The 22,570-nt window shown below is 42.5% G+C and overlaps 2 protein-coding genes across 5 annotated transcripts in view; one reads left to right on the top strand and one right to left on the bottom strand.

Annotated features, from left to right (window-relative positions):
- Nucleotides 1–367: 367 nt before the first annotated feature.
- On the top strand, nucleotides 368–19,580 carry TM6SF1 (transmembrane 6 superfamily member 1). 4 transcript variants are annotated; one of them, XM_063412097.1, is made up of 10 exons: nucleotides 372–560; nucleotides 2,381–2,484; nucleotides 2,957–3,054; nucleotides 3,996–4,099; nucleotides 4,928–5,010; nucleotides 5,240–5,361; nucleotides 9,161–9,265; nucleotides 11,273–11,365; nucleotides 12,304–12,423; nucleotides 17,856–19,580. In XM_063412097.1, exons 1-10 carry the CDS (start codon nucleotides 469–471, stop codon nucleotides 18,045–18,047), a joined length of 1,113 nt encoding a protein of 370 aa, XP_063268167.1. In that variant the 5' UTR covers nucleotides 372–468; the 3' UTR covers nucleotides 18,048–19,580. The 4 variants fall into 4 exon arrangements, with proteins under 4 accessions (XP_063268170.1, XP_063268167.1, XP_063268169.1 ...); XM_063412098.1 differs by lacking the exon at nucleotides 372–560 and adding an exon at nucleotides 591–956; XM_063412099.1 differs by lacking the exons at nucleotides 372–560; nucleotides 3,996–4,099 and adding an exon at nucleotides 589–956.
- The window catches only part of HDGFL3 (HDGF like 3), a 37,135-nt gene continuing 33,893 nt past the window's right edge, over nucleotides 19,329–22,570 (bottom strand). The window contains exon 6 of the mRNA XM_063412101.1: nucleotides 19,329–20,703. Within this exon, the coding sequence (XP_063268171.1) occupies nucleotides 20,698–20,703 (6 nt within the window). The 3' untranslated portion in view covers nucleotides 19,329–20,697. The remainder of the gene's footprint in view (nucleotides 20,704–22,570) is intronic.

The raw sequence follows: 22,570 nt of genomic DNA, 5'->3' as shown, positions 1-22,570 counted from the left end.
ATCCACCATCTCTCACGAGCCCGGATCGCTCCGCGGGGCTGTCGCCGCCCGGTTCCTGCCGTGCCTCCAGCCCGCAGCTAACCCGCGGCGCCTCTCGCGGCTCAGCCCGGCTGTCACGGCAGCCCCTTGGCTCGTCCCCTCTGTCGGTCACCGGAGCAGCGCCTGTCCCCGCGGGGCTGGACCCGCAGCCCGTCCCGAGAGGGCGGCATCGCCCGTCGGGCAGTCCCGGACCGCGGGGCGGGGGCGAGGGGCAGCGGGCGAGCCCGGGGCGGGCGGGGGCGCTCCCCGAGCCGGCGGGGCAGCGCGGGGCGGCTCCGGTTTCCGAGGCGGATTTAACCTTGGCGGGGGGGCGGCCGGCGATGGGGCGGGCAGGGCAGGGCAGGGCAGGGGCGAGGCGGCGCCTCGGGCACGGCGCTGGGCCGGGCTGCGCTGGGGCGCGCAGCGCGGCCGCCGCCTCCCGCCGCGGGGATGAGCGCCTCGGCGGCCACCGGCGTGTTCGTGCTCTCGCTCACCGCCATCCCCGTCACGTACCTCTTCAACTGCCTGGCGGCCACCGGCAGGTGAGGCGCGACAGGCCCGCCGGGGTTTGCAGGGCTGAGCGGGACGGGGCGGGCGGCGGAGCGGGGCGGCCTCGCCTCGGCGCTGCCGGGTCCTGCCCGCGTCCTGTGCGGGGCCGGGCCGGGATGCGGCGAGCCCGGCCGCCCCCGCGGGCCGCTGCCGCTGCCATCGCCCGGGACCCGCGGCCTCCCCCGGACATTGGCAGCAAATCCCGATTCTGTTCCGAAGCGAGTGGGGAACGCGGCAGCTCCGGAGAGCTCCCGGGCCGCCCGCGGGCACCCTCAGCCTGCGCGTGTGGCTGGAAATGATCCCGTGCCCTCGCTCTGCCAAAAACCGGGAGAAACCGCAGGTCTGGAAAGGAAAGTCTTTCCTCATGGCAGAAGTCGCTCCACTTAAAGGTCTGTGCGGTATTTTGTGATTCCACAGCCCGGGGTGTTTTGCAACTTTACTGCACAAATATTTGCTTCTTGTTTTTAGGGCTTTGCTACATCTGTTCCTTCCTCATTTTCCTCCTTCTGGCCCATAACTGATTTTTTTGTTTGTTTGTTTCTTATTGCTAGAGTAATGTGAAATAACACATGGTGACTTACTTGATTAACTGCCAATATTTATTTCAAATTGATAGACTGCAGTGAAAAGTCACTGCAATATTGACAGCTGTAATGGTATGAAGAAATTCATCACAGGGAAAACAGACTAGTAGAAGATTCAAAGCATAAAATAAATCAACAAGCTAGCATTGCTCATCCTTAGCAAGTACGTGTGTATAGTTTCTAAAATATTTGGTCTTGCAGATTCTTTGCCATAATTTTAAGTCAAGTTTCACTAAGTTTGGTATTGTCACAATATAATTTGTGACAAGTACACATCTTGTTTTCTTGATACAGGGTGGTACTATGTATAAAATGATGTACCAGATATTTTTAGCTTATGCTTTTGGACTTTACCTAATTTTCCCCTCCATTTTTTTTCCCTTGCACAAGGACAAAAGTGAAGACTGAGGAGGAGAATCTTACCTTAAAGAGAGCTAAAGATAATTTACACCCTTAGATCACAGAAACAATTTTAAACTGATTTTCCTAGCTTGCATTTTCTTGGGGAAGGAGACAAATTTGCTTTGTGCCAAAGATTTTTTTGTGCTTTATGCCACTCCCACTGTACATGCAGTAACATTATAGCTCCATCTCCAGGGAAAAGATCCTTTTGCCTGAGCCCACCCGTGCTGATCAGTGAACCTGCTCAAGGGGTCCTGCCTTGTAGGGCCAGAGAGCCCTCTGGTAGCACTTCCACTACTGAACACTAAGCCCAGATCCATCAGAGGTGCCCCACACTGCTACTCCTATTCCATGGGACTTATGTGATTTATTTTTGAATTTGTAATTTCCTCAGCAGATAATTTATTGCTGAGGTTAGAAAAAATGACCCCAGTGATCCTTTTTTGCCTTGAAATGTCTGTGGGTTTGATCCTCATCTTTTATTGCCCTTTAATTTTCCCATAGTTTCTGTTTATTTTAGTATGAAAACTGATTTTAGTCAGATAAATCTAGATTTCTGGATATGTTGTTTATCTAGTTATTTTCATATTTTCTTTCTTTGGCTGATCACATGCAAAAAGAGAGGCACATAAACTCTGCAAGACTATAGGATGAATACTATGGCAGACTATGCAATAAACTTTTAAATCTCTATTTTAAATTATTAAAAGTTACTTTATGAGTATGTGCGTTTGAGGACAGCTGGCTGACAAAGCAAAATTCTGTTTTTCTTTTAAATTCTATCTTATTTTTATTTATTTGTTTGTTTGTTTTACATCCTGTTACAGTTCCTGGGTAATCGTTGCAGTTGGATTGCTGGTTCTGGTCCTTATTGCTCTGTCAGCTCGTGTTCTTGTCAAGAGAAAGCCACCCAAGGACCCGCTGTTCTATGGTACGTCCTGGTGAAGCTGTCCTGGCTCACTCACAGCTTTGCTCTGGGCTGCTGTGGTTTGTGCACTTTGCCTTGCTCACCTGCGAACATGACCAGTCGTGTTTCCCTCTCTGCCTCCTTTCTGTTGTTCTTCCTCCTTTCCAAGTGATGACCATAGTCAAGGCTGTAAACTTCATGTGCCCAAGATTTTTGAAAGGCTGCACAGTCCTTTCTGCAGACCTTCCATGGAGGCTGTGCCTACAGCTCTGCAGGATTTCACGTTCCTCACAAAAGCGTCCTAAGAGCTGTGTTGACCAACCACTAATTAAAAAATCCTGACCTATATGGGAAAGTCATATCGTGTGTCAAAATCTGTGACCTCAAAGCTGACACATCCAGTTCAATAGATCTCTGCTTGACAATTTATTGGACTGTGAAGCAACTGTGTGATTCCAAGTGTTTATTAATTTTTTTTTCCTTTTTCTTATTACAGTGTATGCTGTATTTGCCTTTACAAGTGTAGTGAATCTAATAATTGGACTGGAACAGGATGGAATTATTGATGGATTCATGACTCACTACTTGAGAGAGGTAAATAATAGTTTGGCTTACAAGTGTAAATAAAATCTTCACTATAAATAAATTGGTGTAGTATTTATCACAGAAAAATAGCCACTTACACATTCAAAACAGTCTTCTTGATTTTTGTAGTTGACCTGCTTCATTATTGATAGGGATAAAACCTTCATTGCCATGCAATCTACTGACTCGTTTGGGAGAAATAATGTAGCTTTCAAGCTCCCTTGTTGCTACACTTCACTTCAGTAACTCTGTTCTGTGTTATCTTCTGTGGGAACTGAAGGGACTGCACATGATTGCAGAAAACCACAGATAACACTCAGGAGCGGATGAGTTACCACACCAAAATGTGTTACCAAGAAGAAAACAAAATTGCTCCTTTATTTTTGCCTAATCACTTTACTAAAAGGAATTAAAGCAGAGTTAAAAAATTATGATGCCAGATACCTAGTCAGCAGAATCTGTTGGCTGCTGAATATCAACATCCACCAAAAATAGCTCAGTAAGAGCTTGACAGGAAAGTCACTGAAGTCATTGAAAAGATTCCATAAACTTAAGCATGAAATGAGTTGGACCCTACAAGGTTATATGTCAACATCCATATATTCAGTACTGCTGCGGATCTCTAGGTTGCTAAATATACCTGTATTTATTCTATGCTAAATCTATCTCTGTTTTGTAGTTTTTTAGCACTGAAATATGAAAAAGTCACCTTTTCACAATGTGGCAGGGTACTGCTGACAGTCACACACAGGAGTTTCCCCTTCCACCTTGCAAATGTAGAACTCAAGCAGTTACGCCCGATCCTGTGCTTGGAATTGTGTATTGCCAGTCGGAAGCCGTAGCACTGCTTGAAGGGGCCCAGTTGCTGTTCTGAGCTGGTTTCCTGCTGCTCTTTACTGATGGTTACTCCTGCTCTAAGCACTGTGTCTCTCCCCACTGCCCCTCGGCAGGGTGAGCCCTACCTGAACACCGCCTACGGCCACGTCATCTGCTACTGGGACGGCTCCGCGCACTACCTGATGTACCTGCTGATGGTGGCAGCTATTGCTTGGGAGTGAGTCTCATTCGGGCACTCTTCTCTTGCCTTGCATTCTCATATCACCTACAAAGGCCTTTCTTTTCCATGTATTCCAATGTTTCCATGTGTTCCAGTAGTTAGATTTTTATTTCGGGGTGGTTTCATGTTGTCGGCCAAAGCAACGCTGTTAAAATTTCATTACTTTCAGGGGTTCTGCCCTTGCCAAGTCACCTTTTCTCTCAGCTGACTGAGCCCAGAAAATGCATGGAGATGTATCCTGCCTTCACCCTGCAGCAGAGCGTAGCACATCTGCATGGCTTTGTGTTAGCTAAAAGATGTGCATTGAAAGCATGTGTGAAAAAATCCCGTTTTTCAAATAAAAAAATTATGATAGGAATAATGTATTGCTTAGCACCATGATGATCTCTCATCCCTGTTACGTGAAGTTCAAGAGCAAATGATTATTTCTAGAGATTCTTATGCTTCTTGCTGTTGAATAAAGAGTTTGAGAGAATAAGTAAATATGTTCCAGAGGTAAATGTACTTGCTGGTAATAGTAGCATTAAGAGTATGAAATGAATTATTAATTTATAGTCTCATGCAGTCAGCCTTCAGAGGAGTGACAAAACAGCAAATAACTGAGTATGCCCAAAGCCTGTACTGTCTGTGGGATAACCTTGACCCACACGAGTATGGGATTTCTCCATGATCCCTCTCAGAGGCAACAATCCACTCTTGACTTGTGGGACAGATTTTAAAAGCCTCTACTTGCTAAAATACAACCACAGAAATGAGTATAATATATAGGGTAGGGAATTTTTAGAAACAGTTCAATAATTATGTCTTGTTTTCTTTTGTAAACAGACAAAGCTATAGAACTATTGGTCTCTACTGGCTGGGTTCCATTATCATGAGCATTATTGTCTTTATGCCTGGAAATATTGTGGGTAAGGAAATTATTTATATGACCAGCTTTTTCCTGTGAAACATTTTCTAAATTCAGCATTGTGCTATTTATATTTTAGTGCAGTGTTGGTTCATTTCTGTAATAATACGAAAGAGGAATTTTAGGAATATCAGTAAAGAGACATGAGATATTCTAAAATTTAAATATGACGAAGAAAAGATGCAACAGATCTTACAGATTCTCATATATCTTGTAATTTTTTTTAACAGGCAAATATGGAGGAAAAGTGTGTCCTGCTATTTTCCTAAGTATCCCATATGTCTGCCTCCCCATATGGGCTGGGTTCAGAATTTATAACCAACCTTCAGTGACTCACGATGCTCCAGTCAAGGTAATTCTGTTGTATTTCAGTGCTGGCTGCTGTGAGGGCAGCTGAACTCTGCTGCCTGGTTCTGGGGGGGGTTTACAGGTCCCCTGGAGCATGGAATGTGCTGTGATTGTTCTTATGACAATTGCTGTCTGGCTCTGAACACTGCAAAAATATCTGTACTGCAGGACTATTTCATTATGGTGGAATAAAGAAAAAGGAAAGAGAATCTCATGTCTAGAGTAAAGAACCCATTCATAGGTGTAATTGTGTTTCTACCCTCTATCTGTTCAGTTTCTGTCTCAGTTCCTCAGCTGATGAAAATACTGGCATTTACCAGCTTCATAAAGCACCACAAAATCCTGTAGAAACACTGCAGGAAACTACTCTGCTGCAGATGACTTACAGATTTCATGTAATTTAATAATATTTGTATGTGCTTTCTGTAATATTAGATTTATAGGTGAGACTGTGTACATAAATTGATATAAAAATCCTTCACACATTTCTTATAAAAAATCTGTAAAAATGTTTACTTAAAACTTTTTAGACTTTAGCCTTTGAAATAACTAGATGGGTTGTAATAAGATTAACTGAGGCATCAAAACAATGCATTAATAGTTTTTGCACTGTTTTATAAAAGGAAAAGTTTAAAAAGAATACTACAGAAATAGACATTATAGAAAATATGAGATGGACTGATTACTTGCTGAAATACAACCATGTCTCCTAGGCTTACCTAGGAGGAGATAAAGGAGATAAACTGCTTACCTAGGTTTGATATTTTAATTTATTATATATTTCAGAGAAACTTAGACTTAACATTCTATTTCAAAAAGAGAGTGCAGGAAAAGCTGGTGACCCGAAAATTTAACATTTTACTTCTTTGTGAATACTTTCTTGGAACCTAAACTTCCTTGCCCAGAAAGTTATAGAAAAAGACTTGAATGTTTCACTGGGACCTCATAGCCCACCCAAGCTGTTTGTTTTTCAGAAGTTATGTATAATCTTCACAGGTAAATTATGCTCCATATCTGAGCATGCCTTTAAATCTTAACGTGAATACTCATGAATTTTTCATGCAACTCTTTCAGTCCCAAATTAAGAATTGTTTCCAGGAAATAATTGTGTTTAATGCTGCTAATCAGTGAGCTAATCATTGTAAGTCCTGAACATATCAGTAGATGATTTGGAATTTGCTGTAAAATTTAACTTTTTTGAACTATAATTATTCAGCGTTGACAGAAAATGTAGCAGTGATTTTAAACATGCTATTGTTAGTATATAGGAAAATACTTACATGAAAGCAACAGAAGCAAAGTGTATTCTGTTGGCCAAGGTATACATTGCTGTAATATTATTACAAACCCATTAGTTAAAAACAAATAATTACTGTGGGGGCAGAGGAGAGGAATTCAAGTTTTGGTTGTTTTCTAGCAGAGGGGAGGCTGCAGGGGAGTGGAGCTGTGCCCTCATTTGGAATCAAGCCAAGCTGTGCTGCAGTCTTTACAAAGCCCAACAGATTTATCTGCAAGTAGATCAGCTCAGAAAAGTTTAACGTAATTTAAAATTCTTTAACAGAATTAATACACAAATTCAGATTTGTACATGAATTCTAAGGGGACTGACTTTTACAGACAGCACACGAGATTATTCCAATTCCTTAAAACTGATGATGCAAGAAGCCTCTCAGGAGTTATGGAAAATAGCTTTTTCCTGGAAGTGAGAGAAGTTGCAAAGCTGCCTACACACTTCCTTGCTGCACAAAAGAACCCCTGGGGCTGCAGAGATCTGTGCAGAGTTCAACGTTGTTTGTAGAAATGGGAACCCCCTGGAGGCCAGCTCTGTTTGGCCAGTGTTCTTAACAAGTAATTCAATTTAGGGGGGTGATGGGGATTTGCTGGGCAAGATAAGGTAGGGAAAAACTACTCTGTAGCTGAGGCCTGTCAGCAAAGTGCATCCTGTCTTTCAAATTCTTGCTTCTGCTTTTTTTCCTTTTTTTTTAAGCTTTGCATTTTCATTTTTTTTGCATGCATGCATAAAGAAAAAAAGTTGTAAGTTTTCTGTACCCTGGCAATTTCACAAACTAGTACTGCACCAAAGGTTGCTTCTACTTACTCTGGCTTTGTCTCCAAACCCTCTAAGCACAAAGTTCTATTGTAGCTTTGTGATTACAGTAAATAGGCATATCTGTTTAATATTTAAAGAGGAATATTGAAATATTTGAAGAGATTATATATATCTATAAGCTTCATACATAGTCCAAAAGGGAAAGAAAATATATCAGCATTCCATTATCCTAGGTAGTCTACAATTGAAAATTATTTGTAACTCAGCCATAAGTGACCTTTTTCCTTTATAGGAAGAAATATCTGAATATAGGCATTCTTTGCAGGTAATATTAAAAATAATCCTACACCAGTACTCTGAATATATTGTCATGTGACACCATACTGCCAAAACCTGTTACTTGTGTTTGGAAATCAAAGGTGTCATTTTTTTTCTGAAAAGGATCCTTTAAAACGATATCAGAAAAAAAATGTTCTGAAAGCAATGGTTTATATGTTGGTCACAGCCTTATTTTTGTTAATCTGTAATTCAGATCTTGTAGTTTTTACTCAGAAACTGTCCTTGCAAGATTGGTTCTCCTGTTGCAATAACTTTATTGTGAGTATCTTGATCCTGTGTGCTTTTAACTGTGCCCCTGCAACCTAATTTTTGTTTTGCACTTTGGAGACAATTCTACAAGTGTATAACAGGAAGGAAATCAGGTTTTTCTTTTGCTGTCTGCATGCCAACAAACGGCCAATAAAAAGGAAGAGGAAATGAGTAACAAATATACACGGGCAAGTTCTCTGAACTACAGAAAGATACTCTGATGTGTTTATAACTTTATCTGTGACTGCACAGTGCAGAAAGTGCAGCTCAAATTATTTCCATGGGCTTGTTGGTTTTACTGTGCAGGCAGAGGCACCTTGTGTTCCCCCAAGCCACCGTCCCCATTGGACATGAAATTGTCTTTGGTGTGCAGGGTGTGAACCTCCCCTCTGTCCCTGCAGCAGGGGGTTCCTGTGCTGAGGAAAGGAGGGACAGGATCAGAGTCAGACCCTGCAGGTGCCCCAGTGCCATCCCAGGAATTCACAGCGTTCAGTGATGGAAGGGGAAGAGGAAGGGTTTCCACATACTCCATACACACACATTTTGTTCTATTATTTCTGCTTTGCACACTAAGATAGAATATTTGCTCACTGAACTCAGCAGAGGACTCAACCAGCCACAGAAAAGCTTTTATTTTATGCCAGTGATAGTCCATTGATTTTAATAGTGTCACAAGCTGCTGAAAACCAGCATTCAATAATGAGATGGACCCAGTCCTTTTACAAAGCATACGAGATTCAACTTCAAATGCTTGAGACAAACCTACATTTCCATGGCTTTTCTACATAGGGACATTCAGGAAAACAAATTATTTCCAATTACAAAAAGACAATTTTGAAGAAGTTATGCTGCTTTAAAGCCTTAGGTGATTGCAGAGTTAGTGTTCATTGGATGTAGGTTGCTTGAAATGACACTAATCTGTATTGAAATGGCTTCAGTTGGATCCATCCATTCCTAGAGTTTATTCAGATTAGTTTTCCTCACTATATCCTCTAAAGTCTGGAGTCACCTCTTTAGGTGGAAATCTTCCTGTCTCTGAAACCAGTGGATGGGTGTGATGTTTCATGGTGTTCCAGCACTCCCCCCTCTGTGCAGTGACTGGTCTGGAGTTAACACTCGTGGCATGGAACCAGGATGTGCCCACTAAACCCCTTCTGTGTTGCAGGTGGTTCAGGAAGTCCAGAAGAAAGGACTCTTAAGAAGACCAATAGATTTGATGTTAGCTGCATACCTCATTCTAGCCACGGGGTTTTGCATATTTAGGGGCATGGTAAGTCAAACATATTTTAATAATTTAAGCTAATTTTCAGTTGAACTGTTAAATTTGAGTTTGGATGAAAAAGCATTTTAGTCATTATGGTCAGGGGAAATCCTGTAACGTTTGGGTTCAAATAGGCCTTAGATATAAGAGGATAAATTATATATGATAACTATTGGTGCTTTGCTTCTCCATTTTGTGCTATGTGCAGCATGTTTTTCAAAAGGAGGTGCACAATCAGTAAATAGCATCCCAAGAGGAAATCAACATGACCTAAACTGTTTTCATTGGTCTGTTGTTCTATTTATGGCCAACAACATGGACACAAAACAACAAAACTAATTCTGTATTCATGTTTTTCTAAGCAGTAATGTATATTTAAAATTATATACAAAACCAAGTTAGCTTACACTGCATGAGATAGAGGAGAACATTTCCACCTAAAAGGAAGAAAAAATTATCCATGTTACCTGAACAACACACATTGTTTCTACTTACCAGGAGACAATTTTTAAAAATGGTTGCTCTCTAAGAATAGTTGATTGAATTAAAATTTCTGAGGGAAGGAAGCAGTACTGAAAATGCTTTCAGGAGTAAATCCAATAGTAGGTAAATCTATTCCCTTGTCAGCCCTAATGCATTTTCTGTCTTAAGCAGAATGAAACTTGTGTATCACTCAGTGAGCACAGCTCAAATATTTAGGCATCTCAGGTAACTGCCTGCTTGCTTGATTTGTAGATTTGATCCTATCTAGAATAATTCAAGTAGGAGGTGATGATAAATACTCAGCAACATTTTATTTACCTAGTGCAGATTGTCCTTTTGTAGTTTTGCTGCTCACGTTCCTCTCTCACCTCCTGTTTCTCTTAAAACTTGCCTTTCAGAAACATTTCTAATTTGTCAGACTGCTTTATTTCTTATAGATAATGTTACTTCAGAGAACCACTGATACAGCTTAAATCAGCTGGTTTACCTGTAATTTCCTGTGGAAAATGTTGGTCTCAGATCTTACTTGGTTTTGCAGTCCCACTTCATTTCTTAGAGGATTTTTTTGTTGTTGATTTTGAAACTGTGGTAATTTCCTTATATATTTCCTTCACCAAGCAGGAATTGCTTACTGGACTTGCTTATACATACAGAGATCAACTGAACATCTCTGTGTAAGGTCCAGGAACCATAATTTTGTGCAAAAGTTCATAAAACACAATCCATTATGGTCCATTCAGACCTGCTTCTTGGATGCCCGTGTTGGAAAAGAACAGGGAGGAATATTGACTGGAAAGATTTGCATTGCCCCCTCAGAGTCACAGAACAAATGCACATGAAATTAAGCTGTGCAAAAGTTACTGTTCAGCCCTGTAGCTCAGGCAGTAACGATGCCACAAGGACACTGCTCACATGGATTGCTAGCTCAATTAGGAGCAGAATTTTTTGTAGTAGTTTTAAGGCCTACCACAAAAAGCAACTATTGCTGCAATCTCTCCATGTTTATTGGGAACTTTTTCTTCCCATGGGAATGTAAAATCCAATAATCTCTCCTTCACTATTAAAAATTACTACTTTAAGTAACACCTGTCTCATGTATTGCTCTTCACTGCTACCTTGTCCCAGTGCAGCTCTTTTCTTGGACTACATCCATAGCTTGCTATCCTAAAACTAGGTGCTTATCCTGAAGTTTCCACTCTTAGAGCAATTTTCCATTGGAAAGTTGTGGGATCAAAGACCATTTATCAGAGCAAATCAATAGCAATTATACTTTTACAACAGCATAGCCAACTGACTAAATTCTCTTCCAGTTAAAATCTTCCAAGCAGGCAGGCAGCATCTCCTCACAAACCCACTGAGCAGGAGCTGAGAGGAGGCTGCATTTCTCCTTTTAATTGGTGATCACATGGATCACCTTTGCGAGCTCCAGGGTAGCTGTGCTGCAGACCACCAGGGCACCTCTGGGGCTGGTAACACGTGTCAGGCTGGTTTCAGAACAAACTGATCACTGGAAGTTTTAACACTTTTCCTCAGATTGCGCTGGACTGCCCTGCCGAGCTCTGCCGGCTGTACATCCAGCTGCACGAGCCCTACATAAAGGATCCTGCTGCCTACCCCAAGCTCCAGGTAAAGCACTGCCCGTGGAGTGACCTGTAAAGTGATGCAAAGGTGCAGCTATGGGGTTCAGAGGTGATCAATATGGGAATTATCATTCATGGCAAGTTAAAGGGTATTTTCTAGTACCAGTGTAGGATACCAACTCCTTGTTGTGATAAGCTTAACTTAGGTTCAGACTGGTTACGTGGAGGTACACATCCTAATTACTCAGGGTTCTGTTAATGCAGCCCATGGAACAGACCTGCATGCTTTTTATGTTCATTTCCCTTCCTTAGAAAGGCAAAGTAGGCTTTCAGTCTGGAATTATGGAGCAAGAAGGGGTGTAATACGACAAGGTTCATTAAGCTCACACTGCACTTCCATCCCCAGCGACACACCCTTGGAAAAGGGCACTTCATACAAAAAGCAGATGAGGGAATGTTGTGCTTTAGGTCTGTAGTATTTGATGTTGACATTCCTTTGCAAGCCTGGCTGCTGCCTGGGGACAGGGCCCAAAGCAGTCAGAGGACACAGAGGGGAGGAAATGAGCCCAAACCAAGTGTCCCTGCTGGATGAGCTCTGTGTGGGAAAGGGAGGGCATGGATGTGTCCCACAGCTCCCACCTGAGAGTGCAGTGGAGCCTGAGAAAGGCTCCCTGTGTTGCCTGCACAAGCAGTGAGGCCAGGCCATTCTTTTTGGCATGGCCTGAAGGCAGTAAGGGGCAGGAATGTGTGTCCTGGATGAAGTGGATATGGATGGGGCAAGGAGACAACAGCCACCAATATTGGGAGAGAGCTTAGGGTAGCTGGAGCCAGTTAACAGTATCCAGGTGGACAAAACAGCCTGGGAATCATTGCTGCCAGAAGTGTGGTTTTGAGGAGTCTCACCTTCTCAGTAAGCAGCTGACTGATTTTTAAATGCATCTCTCTCCCACTGCAAAGCAACTGATATTTGTGTTTGAAATGCAGATGCTGGCATACATGTTCTACTCAGTGCCATACTATGTGATTGCTCTGTATGGCCTGCTGGTGCCTGGTTGCTCCTGGATGCCTGATTTGACCCTTATTCATGCTGGAGGACTAGCTCAGGTATTTCTTTGCAAAATGTTCACTTTTAAATGACATAATAATAAGTAGAGACCTATGGAATCAATAATAATGGAATCAGTGAGGGCCTAGGGCTTGATCTTCCCATGCAGGTTTTGTGCTGATTAACCCAGATCTCCTTTTGTATCTGTAAAAACCCCTTAATTTAAGGGAGTGAAGAATCAAATCTACTCTCCAATGACCACATTCTTGCTTTAGCAGACTTCTCTCCTTCTACACAATGTTTTTATTGGGCTCATTTAATAAGCACTATCCACTCTTTAGCTGGGATCATGAAGGAAGCCCATCTTAAAGCTGTGACAGTCAATCATAAAAAACCCAACAAAACCCAAACACAACACAACAGCACAATACATTGTTTCCATAATATGCGTTGGCCAAGTAGGTAGTTTGAAATATATAAATGGAAAAAGTATCTCCTGTCACACAAAATGTACAGTGTCAGTGGATGATGCTGGGAGAACTCAGGGAACCTCGTGGGCCACAAACCACAGCAACACCCAGTGGTGTTTGTGTTGCCAAAGGCAGACTGATCATATTTCTTTTACTCATTCCGTTCTGGTTCTCTTAAATAAACAACTGTAGTTCATTACTACATGGGGCTGATGCTTATTAGAAGACTGACCAAAACAAAACAATCCAACAGGAACTACTAAATGACTTATGACAGACAGATGAGCATTAAACAGATGAGACACAGGGACAATTGGTTTGTTCTGTACACAGGAAAGGAAATGTGTGAGCTCAGAACATCCAGACAACTCAGAAAATAAGCACGATAATCCTGCCACAATAGTGACAACATAGGGACACAGCAATAACTGTAATTCAAATACCACTGAGACAAACACAAACCAACACTTGGTTCCTCAGGTCTGAGATAATTATGGATAAAAATCTACTATAACTGCCCTAATAAGAAGGGTGGAGTGACATTTTCTATCTGGGATCAGTACCACAGAGAATAGGACTTCTTTTTTCTTCTCTATCACTTTATAGAGAATCTTGAACTATCATGTGATATCAAAACAGAATCTGGCAAACATTAATGAGGAAGTTTCGCTATCAAAAGGTATCATAAATACTGTACAACTGTGTTTGGCCAAAATCTAATTTAAAAAAAACCCCAACAACAAAACAACAAAGCACAAGCTAGCTAAGTAGGCAAGGCTGTGTTGGGAACTTTCCTCTACTGACAGATGACTCAGGTTCCATAAATTGCCCAGAAAATAAGGAAAAAACCCACTTCTTCAAAGATTTAACACAAGAAAAAGTAAATCAGAAGTCAGTGTGCTGACTATCACCACCTTGCAAACTTACCAGAAAGCTCAGCCTCCCAATCTGGAGGTGATTTTTTTGTTGCTTTTTTTTTTCCTTTTATATGTTTCCTGTAACAAATAATCACTTTTTTTAACAGCCCTTTATACCTTTTAGATGTATGAATGCTGCACTTAGTTGTTGAAGTCTAAAACCCCTCTGTTGATCTTTGTGGTTCCGCCTCAGGATGTCCATTACACATTAGACTAACACCCCAAATTTCCCATTTCACTATTTAAAGCTTGTCCTGGCACCAGCAAATGCTGTGGGCTGGCAGAAACTGATTAAGAGAACTCAGTGTTGCTGTGCACTCTTCGTATTTTCTCTTGCTTCAAAAAGCAGTTCTTGACATTTGGGAAGGGTTTTTTTGTCATTTTTACTTTAATGCACTGCAGGATGAACCTCAGTCATCCTACAAGTGAACATGATTTATTTGATTTGACTTGGTAAATTGTGACCAACCTGGGATGTAAAATGCATATGAGAATGAATGGAGGATTCTTTCTAGATTATTTGGGTGTTTTGTCATTTTGAGGCAAAAAACACATTTACGGTTTTCCTACTGTTACCTTAAGTTAAAACACCTGTTTAATTGATAATTAAAACATATGGAGTTACCAAAACACATTTTGCTTCCTCTCACACACAAAGGTCCAATAAAGGTAAGTACCTGATGGTGGAAGCAGTGGGCACTGCTCCCTGGGAATGAACACTGCTCCTACAGATGGGAAACATGGAGATTTTAATTGTTTTTATTTCTGTCATTATGATGTACTTTTTACAAAAACAAGTCACAAAATACCATGTGATGCATCTAAACTAAGAACCTCCAAAGTGCCTACTAGCCTTTCACACAGACACACATTTACTGATTTTCAGGATTACAAATAACTCTCAGCTTGAATGACTCCATTACTAACATTCGGACTCCAAAACCAGTTGTGACCCAATAATTACTAGACTTTCTGAAACTTCAGGAGGAGCTCTTTAAATTTCATATGAGTCAAATACCAGGAGCTTTGACTATACAGAAGGGTTGGAACAGCCTCTGAATTGAATGAAATTGGCATTTCCCTATGTGAGTGAGCCACGTGAGAAGGGACCAAGAGCCACAGCCTTGCTAGCCAAAATCACTCTCACCAACTCTCTGCAGCCCATTTCTCTGTTTTCTCAAATGTAGAAAGTTAACCTCTGCTCCCTCTGAGTGTTTTCCATAACCTTGCCATTTTTGGTGGCTCCTTTCTGCAGTGCTTCTTGTCTACCAGAGACTCTAAAACCAAGGAATGTATTTTTTAGGTTACTCCCCCTCTATTTGATGGCTTTGTTAGGCTCATGAGACCAGGTCCAAACCCTTCCAAAGTTATAGTCTTTGCCTGATTTTAGTCAGTCTTAGAGAGAAGGCACAGAGTGAAGAAGGACTCCTAACCTTTTCCTGGGTCCTTCTCTGTCCTTAACTGCAGGGTAAAAAAATACTTGAAATATTGCCTAGGACTAGGCAACAAGGCAAAAAATATTGTGAGAAGTCCAAATCCAGACTGCTTCACACAGACAGGCAGGTCAGTGAGAAGCAGGCAGACACAGAGTGCAGTTGCCAAGCTGGGCAGTGCCACATCCAGCACCAGGCAGCTTCCAACTGCTGGGAATGCCCGAGGAGCAGTGGCCAAGGCGTCGGGGGTGACAAAGGCTGGATGTTTGGCATGTAAGGCCACCTTAGAAGGTTACCTGCAGCATCTCATCTGGCTGAATTCTCACCCAAGGCTCAGGGGTTTGTTGGAGGCTCAGAATTCTCCACTTGGAGAGGGGATCAGTAACAGAAAGCACCGAGGAATGGCTTATTTGCTGCGAGACCCCAGTCACAGCAAGGTAACACAACAGACTCAAGGCTTCTTTCACTGAGCACCAGCTCCTGCAGCTCTGCAGGGACTGACAGCTCAGATTTAGGGGTGTGGTGCCAGCCCACCTGGTACGTGAAGGAAGGGCTACTAGTGAGTGAGAGATCTGCTTATATCCCCTGCTCTGAGTAAGAAAAAAAAGAGGGGATAGGAAAAAAAAAAAGAAGTAGCAGCAGAGAACAGTCATGGAAGAGAAACACAGGAGATTAAAGACATAACACAATTTTCACAAAGGCAAATCAAATAAATTAAAGAAAACATAAAGGCTTTACAGACCTAAATATCCTCCTTGGTAATGGAAGAAGAAGCCATGTGTTTGTGCAAAACAAGTCTAATAAACAATAACTTCATTATATGGTGCATCATTAACTACTAAAAATCTTTGTAGGCTACAGACAGGACATCACGTTACTGCTTTTCAGTTTACAACAATTAATGCTCACTAGTGTGCCACAACTCCTGTAAGAGACAAGACCACACAGTAAGGCTTAGATACTTCTTGAAGGCTCTGGGAGCTCTGGATCTCTCAGAAGCATTCCCTTACAGCTCCTGACAAGGTTTACAATGAATGATGAGAAATTTATTATCAACTAACTCTGATGCACAGCTGGCCACTCGTGCAGACAGGCCTCACAATCCTCCACAGAGAAAGAGCAGCTTTGCAGCTTGTTCACCCCAGACAAAGCTCTAAAATGCAGCCCAGAGGCTCTCAGTGTCTGGGGGAACACCAGACAGCCCGAACCTCCTGCCTGCTGGCAGCTGTCTGTCCGTCTGTCCGGGAGGCTGCTGCCCTGTGCTGCGGGAGGGCTTTGCTGGGCTGCCCTGGCTCCTGGGCTGGGGAGGCTCCAACCAGGAGGGGCAGAGGGATCTGAGCCCTCCCAGGGCCTGCCTGAGGCAGGGGAGAACAAACGGGCTGCAAGAGACACAGTGAATGACCAGGCCAGTGCAAAAAGGCTGCTGACAGTGTGCCCCTGAACATCTGTTTGCTGTGCAATAGCTATTTACAGAAACATGCTAAGTGGCACTCTGCTCAAGTGTGGTTGTATTTGATTTTGTTGATCATTTTGTTTCCTGGCTCAGGTTTGCTCAATGAGCGCTCCCAATTCAGTTGAGGTGGTTGGAATCACCTGAAAACCAATTTCCATTTCTGTTTTGATGGATGGTCTCAGTTTAACCTTTTGTAGGGTGGTGTATGGAAACACCTGCACTTTATTTCCCCTTCTACTTTGCTGTGACCAGAACCATGTTCCTTGTGAGGCCAAAATTACTCCTGCTGAAGCCAGAACAGAGGATGTGATTTGTGTGTAGTGTTCTCCTCTGTGTTCCTAAAATCCTGGTGTCCCAGTGCTCTCCTTATGATCAAATTGATGATTATCTTCTCAGATCTCCTCCACTGCTAACTAACTAAATAGTAATAAAAAAATTGGACACACAATAGTTAATGTGAATGAGCTGTGGCTTGAAATAGCAGGTAACAGATGGAAACAAAAGACACCAACTATCCTGACACTTCTATCTTTAAATGTTTGTTTATGCTAAAAATATGCTTCAGGCCAGCGAGCTTGTCTGTGCCTATAACCTTCATTGTATGCTCAGTCTATACTTCAGAACGGCTCCAGCCCGAAACCCAAACATTGCAGACATTTTCTGAAATCATCAGGAGCTCTGGGGTCAGTCTGGAGCAATCTGGGTATAAGATTAAAGAATCTAAACCCAAACCAGAACTAACATAGCTTCCAAGACTTTCCTTTCCCATTTTACTCAGTGAGTGTCTGGCTGCTCCCACTGATGCTGAATTCCCAACACCCCTCCCAGGCAGGTGGGTGAGAGCCCTCCCCTGACTGGGCTCTGCAGGATGTGGCCACTTTTCTGGGGAAGGATCATGGGCTCTGTAGCACAAGTTATGATCCAGAAAGCCAGGGTGGAATCCTGATGAAAAGATCAGTGCCACCATGTGCATAAACAAACCTCTTTACCATGCCACTGATGGTTCCTGTTATGCCTCATACACCAAGACATTAATGATTTTAGTTTAGATTGTATTTTTATACCACTGTGCAAAAGTATGATGGATAATTCTGAAATAAGGGCTGGCTTGGAAAATGTCACTGGAGATGCAGACTTGCATGCAGATTATGCCATCTTTCCAAAAATATACATCAACTTTACCTTTTTTTTAATATATGTGTTATATACACACCACAGGCTCAATTTTCCCATATTGGTGCTTCTCTTCATGCTCGAACTCCTTACATCTACAGAGTCCCTGAAGAAGCAAAAGAGTTTTTCCTGATATTGAACATAATGTATGGGATTCTTCCCCAGCTGTTCGCTTACAGGTGTGTCAACAAGCCAGAGTTTTTTATGAAACCAAAACAAGAAGAAAAGACAGAATAGCAGAACTGTTTCCAGCTCCTGTCCTTGGCTATGTACATAACTGGGTTGGGATGTAACTGAACTGCTCAAATGGAGCCCAAATGTAAGATGTGTGAAATTGCACAACTGTGTAGTCGCACGGCCTGCTTTGTTTATCCTACTGAAAAGGGGAAAATAAAGACGACTGCCTTTAGCACCACTTCTCAACATTGTGACTTTGCGTGGCAGTGGATTGCCAGTTCCCACAGCTATTTTTAAGTGAGCTGCTTTGACAGTTTTAGAAATACTGAAGTTAAATAATAATAATAATGATGTCAGTGTTTAGCCTCCGCACGCAGAGGAATAGCAGTGCTAGCAGTCCCTGCACACAGCCACTGCACAACATCAAGGTCAGCATTGTGAAGCATGAAAAATTAACATACATAACTCTGTCACATGCACATGTTTTATTTGTCAAAAAAGTCTGTCTTGTGGGTCAACCTTGTTAAAAATCCCAAGAAATCTTTTAAGAAGCAATCAACTTTTATGGTTAAGACTCCGTATCTGATAAGTGAATAGTTTTGTTAATTCTCTTCAGGATTCACTCCTGCAAGGACTGCTCAGCTGCTCAGGTGCTCAGCAGCACTCGTGGGCTGGGCACAGAGGGCTCGTGTGTTTCCAGAGAGGAGGGGTTTTGGCTGTGTCTCTGCAGCTACTTTTGCTAATGCTGCTGGCTCAGAAACAAGCAGCAGCAAACACAGCGACCTTGGTTTGGGCAGCTTATGTTTCTATTTGCAATTACAGCTATTTCTATGCCTTCTGTGTGTATTTATATTGAAAGCAGTACACCTAGTGCCTTTCTCACAGATGAAACTAGCTGATACATTTTAACTGGAAACACTTTATTTGGGTGTGTTGATTTCTTGGTGTTTTGATTGAAAGAGTTTTATTTTTAAGCCTAATCAGTAACAAGGAAGCAGTTCACATGCCTGTGTGTTGCACCCTGCACGAGGGGACCTTCAGGGCACTGAGAAATTCAGGCTGTAGCTCTCTCCTGCCGTGCAGTTCCCAGCAGCAGTCAGAGGAGAGGCCCCAGGTTTTACACCTCCAGCCAAAGGGGCAGGTCCAAAACAACCAGAGCACAGCTCAGGCAGTGCTTGCTGGCACCCAGCACCCCTGGAGCAGCTCCTGAGGCTTTGGGACAGCTCCATCCCAGTGCCTCTTCCCAGGGAAACAACCCCGGTGCTGCCACAGGACGTGCCGGCTCACAGACGGTATCTGAGCCTCTGGTGTTACTGCTGATGTCTTTAAAGAAACTTTGAATACATTCAAGGTGAATTTAATGACCTCCTGTTATCCAGAAAAGGCAAAGTACAGAAAAAATAAAGATCTCACCTGCACTTGTATCTATTATGGTCAACTCATGTTAACAGAATGTTTTGCTTTAATACTTGACTTACATTAATACCTCACATTATTACACGTATGAAGCCAAATATGACGCTAACTTAGTTGCTTACAACCTCAAACCTTACTCCCAATACACATTCCAATAAATTTATTCTGTAAAAACAATACATTTTTTTTGTTTCCTTTTTGTTTTGTTTTGGTGGTTTTTTTTTCCCTTGTGGTTTTTTTTTTTTAGTTTTTTACAGTAAACTCATCAACTACAAACCTTGAATACGCAAAAGATGTTTCAAGGACAAGCATAACAAGGATTGATAAAACCAGACTAAATATGTTTTCACAATAAAAGCTGGCATAAAAATAAATAAAAATCTCTATTATCACAATAGCAACAATAATGTACACAGAGTAATGGATTTGGAATGCTTACTTACTAGTCTAGTTCTATTTCCAAAAGGAAAAAAAAGCCAGAATGACAGCATCCTTTTTTAAGCCTTTCGTTATTTAAAATTGATGTTTTGTTTTGGTTTCCCATAGGGCTGTATATCACAGTAAGCTTAAAAATGGAAAGCATCCAAATGAATGATTTCAAATTGTGTTGGCATTGGAAAAATCCTTGTATTAATCTAAAGAAACACAAAAAGACTTTCACTAACTCCACATATAGGAACTAAGTCAGATAGTGTACATTACATCATGGTTTGGAGAAGTATTAAGAGTATAACTAGCTAGGTACTTCTAATAAGGAAAGGTATTTTATTACATTATTGAACTTGGTGATTTCAACTGAAGAAGAATTTTTCTTTTATGTTGTAAACTGATCAAAACCCAAGAGAGAATGGATATAGGAAAATTTAAAATTATATTTGTACGTGGAAGATTATTGTAGCATTGTATGGAGGGGACTCATTTCTAAGATTTAGTTGCGTTTAAAAAATGTTGATTTAGAATGATATAATTTGGAGTTATGCCTTTTCTGTCTAGAAAAGGAATCTAAAACATGTTCAAGTATGCAATATCTTCATAAACCTCAGCCACTGGAAAAGGGCAACTTCATGCAACCAAATAATATGAAAATCAAAAAGTAACCCTTAGAAAAAAGGGTAAAAATGTCATTTCTGCAAACACAACAGATAGGAATGTGAATAATGTGCATACAAACTGGGATGCTGTTGATGGTACTAATGAACAGATGTGGTGACTCATATCAAATCCAAGAATATTAGACAACCAAACATGTAACCTTCTTGTGTTTTCCCTTAATATTCAGCAGTCATTATGTTGGTTAAGTCTGAAAGAGAAAGAGAAAAAAGTCACATTTAATGTAAGAAATAATATGCTGCATCAAACTTGATAAAATTGATGTCATATTTCCACACCTCGAAGTCACAGGTACAAGTAACCACCTGGTCTGTTTAAATAATTTTTTTTCTAAAGAAAACTGCTTTGTTACATCAACAAAACATATCACTACAAAACAGTAATGAGCATAGTTTTAAAGTAAACATTTAGGGCTGTATTCAGTAAGCAGCTCCAGTGATGTATGTGAGTGGGTTTTTCCCCCAGCCACTCCATTACAAACCTTGTAGGACACTTCAGGCACAACCAAATTTTGGGTTTTTCCACTGCACTAAATCACTGATGGGCTTCATGAGGTGCTCAGGTACTGCTGCATTCCTGGGTGTCCAGCCACAAGAACAAATGTTCTTGTTCAAATGCACGAAAGCTTAGCAAGCATGAGCAAAGATAAACATTTTCATCACTAAGGGATCCAAATGCTGCCTCTGAACAGGAAACAGTCTGGCTCCAGTTCACTGTAAGGTGATGACAGAAAAGGAAGGAACTCCCACTTCCACAGCTGAGTCAAGGTCAGCTCTTGCTTTCCCTGACATTAGCAGGACCAGGATCAGATCGTCCTCATGATAAATATCTGCAAGTCTCAGTTTCCCCAAACTGAGCAGAGATGGCAAAATTCACCTGATGGCCCTGGGACAGGTTACATTAGCCAGCAACATGACAGCGTGCAGTGCCCCATGAGCACCCAGCCCTGGCCAGGGCATCCCTTCTCCTACAGCACTGCAGGATCTTCCCTGGGCTGGGTCAGTGCAGCTCTCTGCTGTGACAAGTGGCTTGTGAACAGTAAAAATGGAAACTTGTGCCTTCCGTGTGGGAGGTGCTGCTACATCCTGACTAAGGACACACAGTTGGGTTATTAGCAAGTGCTGGGGCATGCAGGAGGGTTTACAGGAGCTACCAGAGCCCTGACTCCCCCAAAAGGTGCAACCATGTGCTGCCCATCCAGCACACCACAGGCCTCTCTCTGGCTGCAGTCAGTGAGATCATACTTAGAGCTGCTTGGGGAGGTTCACTGCTGTTCCTTTCCCTTCACACTCAGACACCATTAAAACCACTACGTGATCAGTCAGACCCTGCCTTCTGCTGAGGTTCCCCCTGGAAGCTGCTGCCCAGCACTGACAGCCAGGATGGGGTAACTCAGTGGTTCCCATGCTGTAACTCTCTGATCCAGTACAGAAAGATGTCCTTTTGGAGTATGAAACCTTTGCAGTTATTAACCACAATTCCCTTCTGGGCTGTGTCCAGAAGATTGGGTAGGATCACTTCCATGGGGTGCTGAGAACATTATCCCTTCCCCTCCACACTGTCTCACAGTCACAGCTGTGGGGCCACAGCGTGGCACAGGAGGGACAACAAAGATGATGCAAGTCATGCTCTGGGTTGTCACGGTTCGCAGTGCCAGGCTCCATCGTGGCACACATTCCGCGCAGGGCTCAGCAGTGCCCGGGCAGAGCCCCGGGGGCAGCGCGGCCGCTCCGCCCGCTCCCGGCGCCGGGCGGGATGCGCAGAGCAGGCACAGCCCGCGGTCTCCATGGTTTCGCGTCTCTCCAGAAACAGATCAGCGCTCATCTTTGTTTGAACAAGTCTCAGCTTCACTGTACGCCACGGTACGACGTGTGCCGTGCTGCCCAGCGCTGCTGCACACAAAGGAAAGAGCGCAGCGTCTGACTGATGTGAGCGCAAACGCAGAGAAAACAGAGCGGGGAACAAAACTGAATCCACGCACTGCCGTCTGCTTTTCTGGGACTGCAAATTTCTTCCTTAACACTGTCTGGCAACTAATTCATCCATCCTGTACTTTA

Source organism: Prinia subflava, chromosome 15 (genome assembly GCF_021018805.1).
Source record: "Prinia subflava isolate CZ2003 ecotype Zambia chromosome 15, Cam_Psub_1.2, whole genome shotgun sequence".
Taxonomy (NCBI): Eukaryota; Metazoa; Chordata; class Aves; order Passeriformes; family Cisticolidae; genus Prinia; species Prinia subflava.
This window is presented reverse-complemented; position numbering and strand designations above follow the sequence as displayed.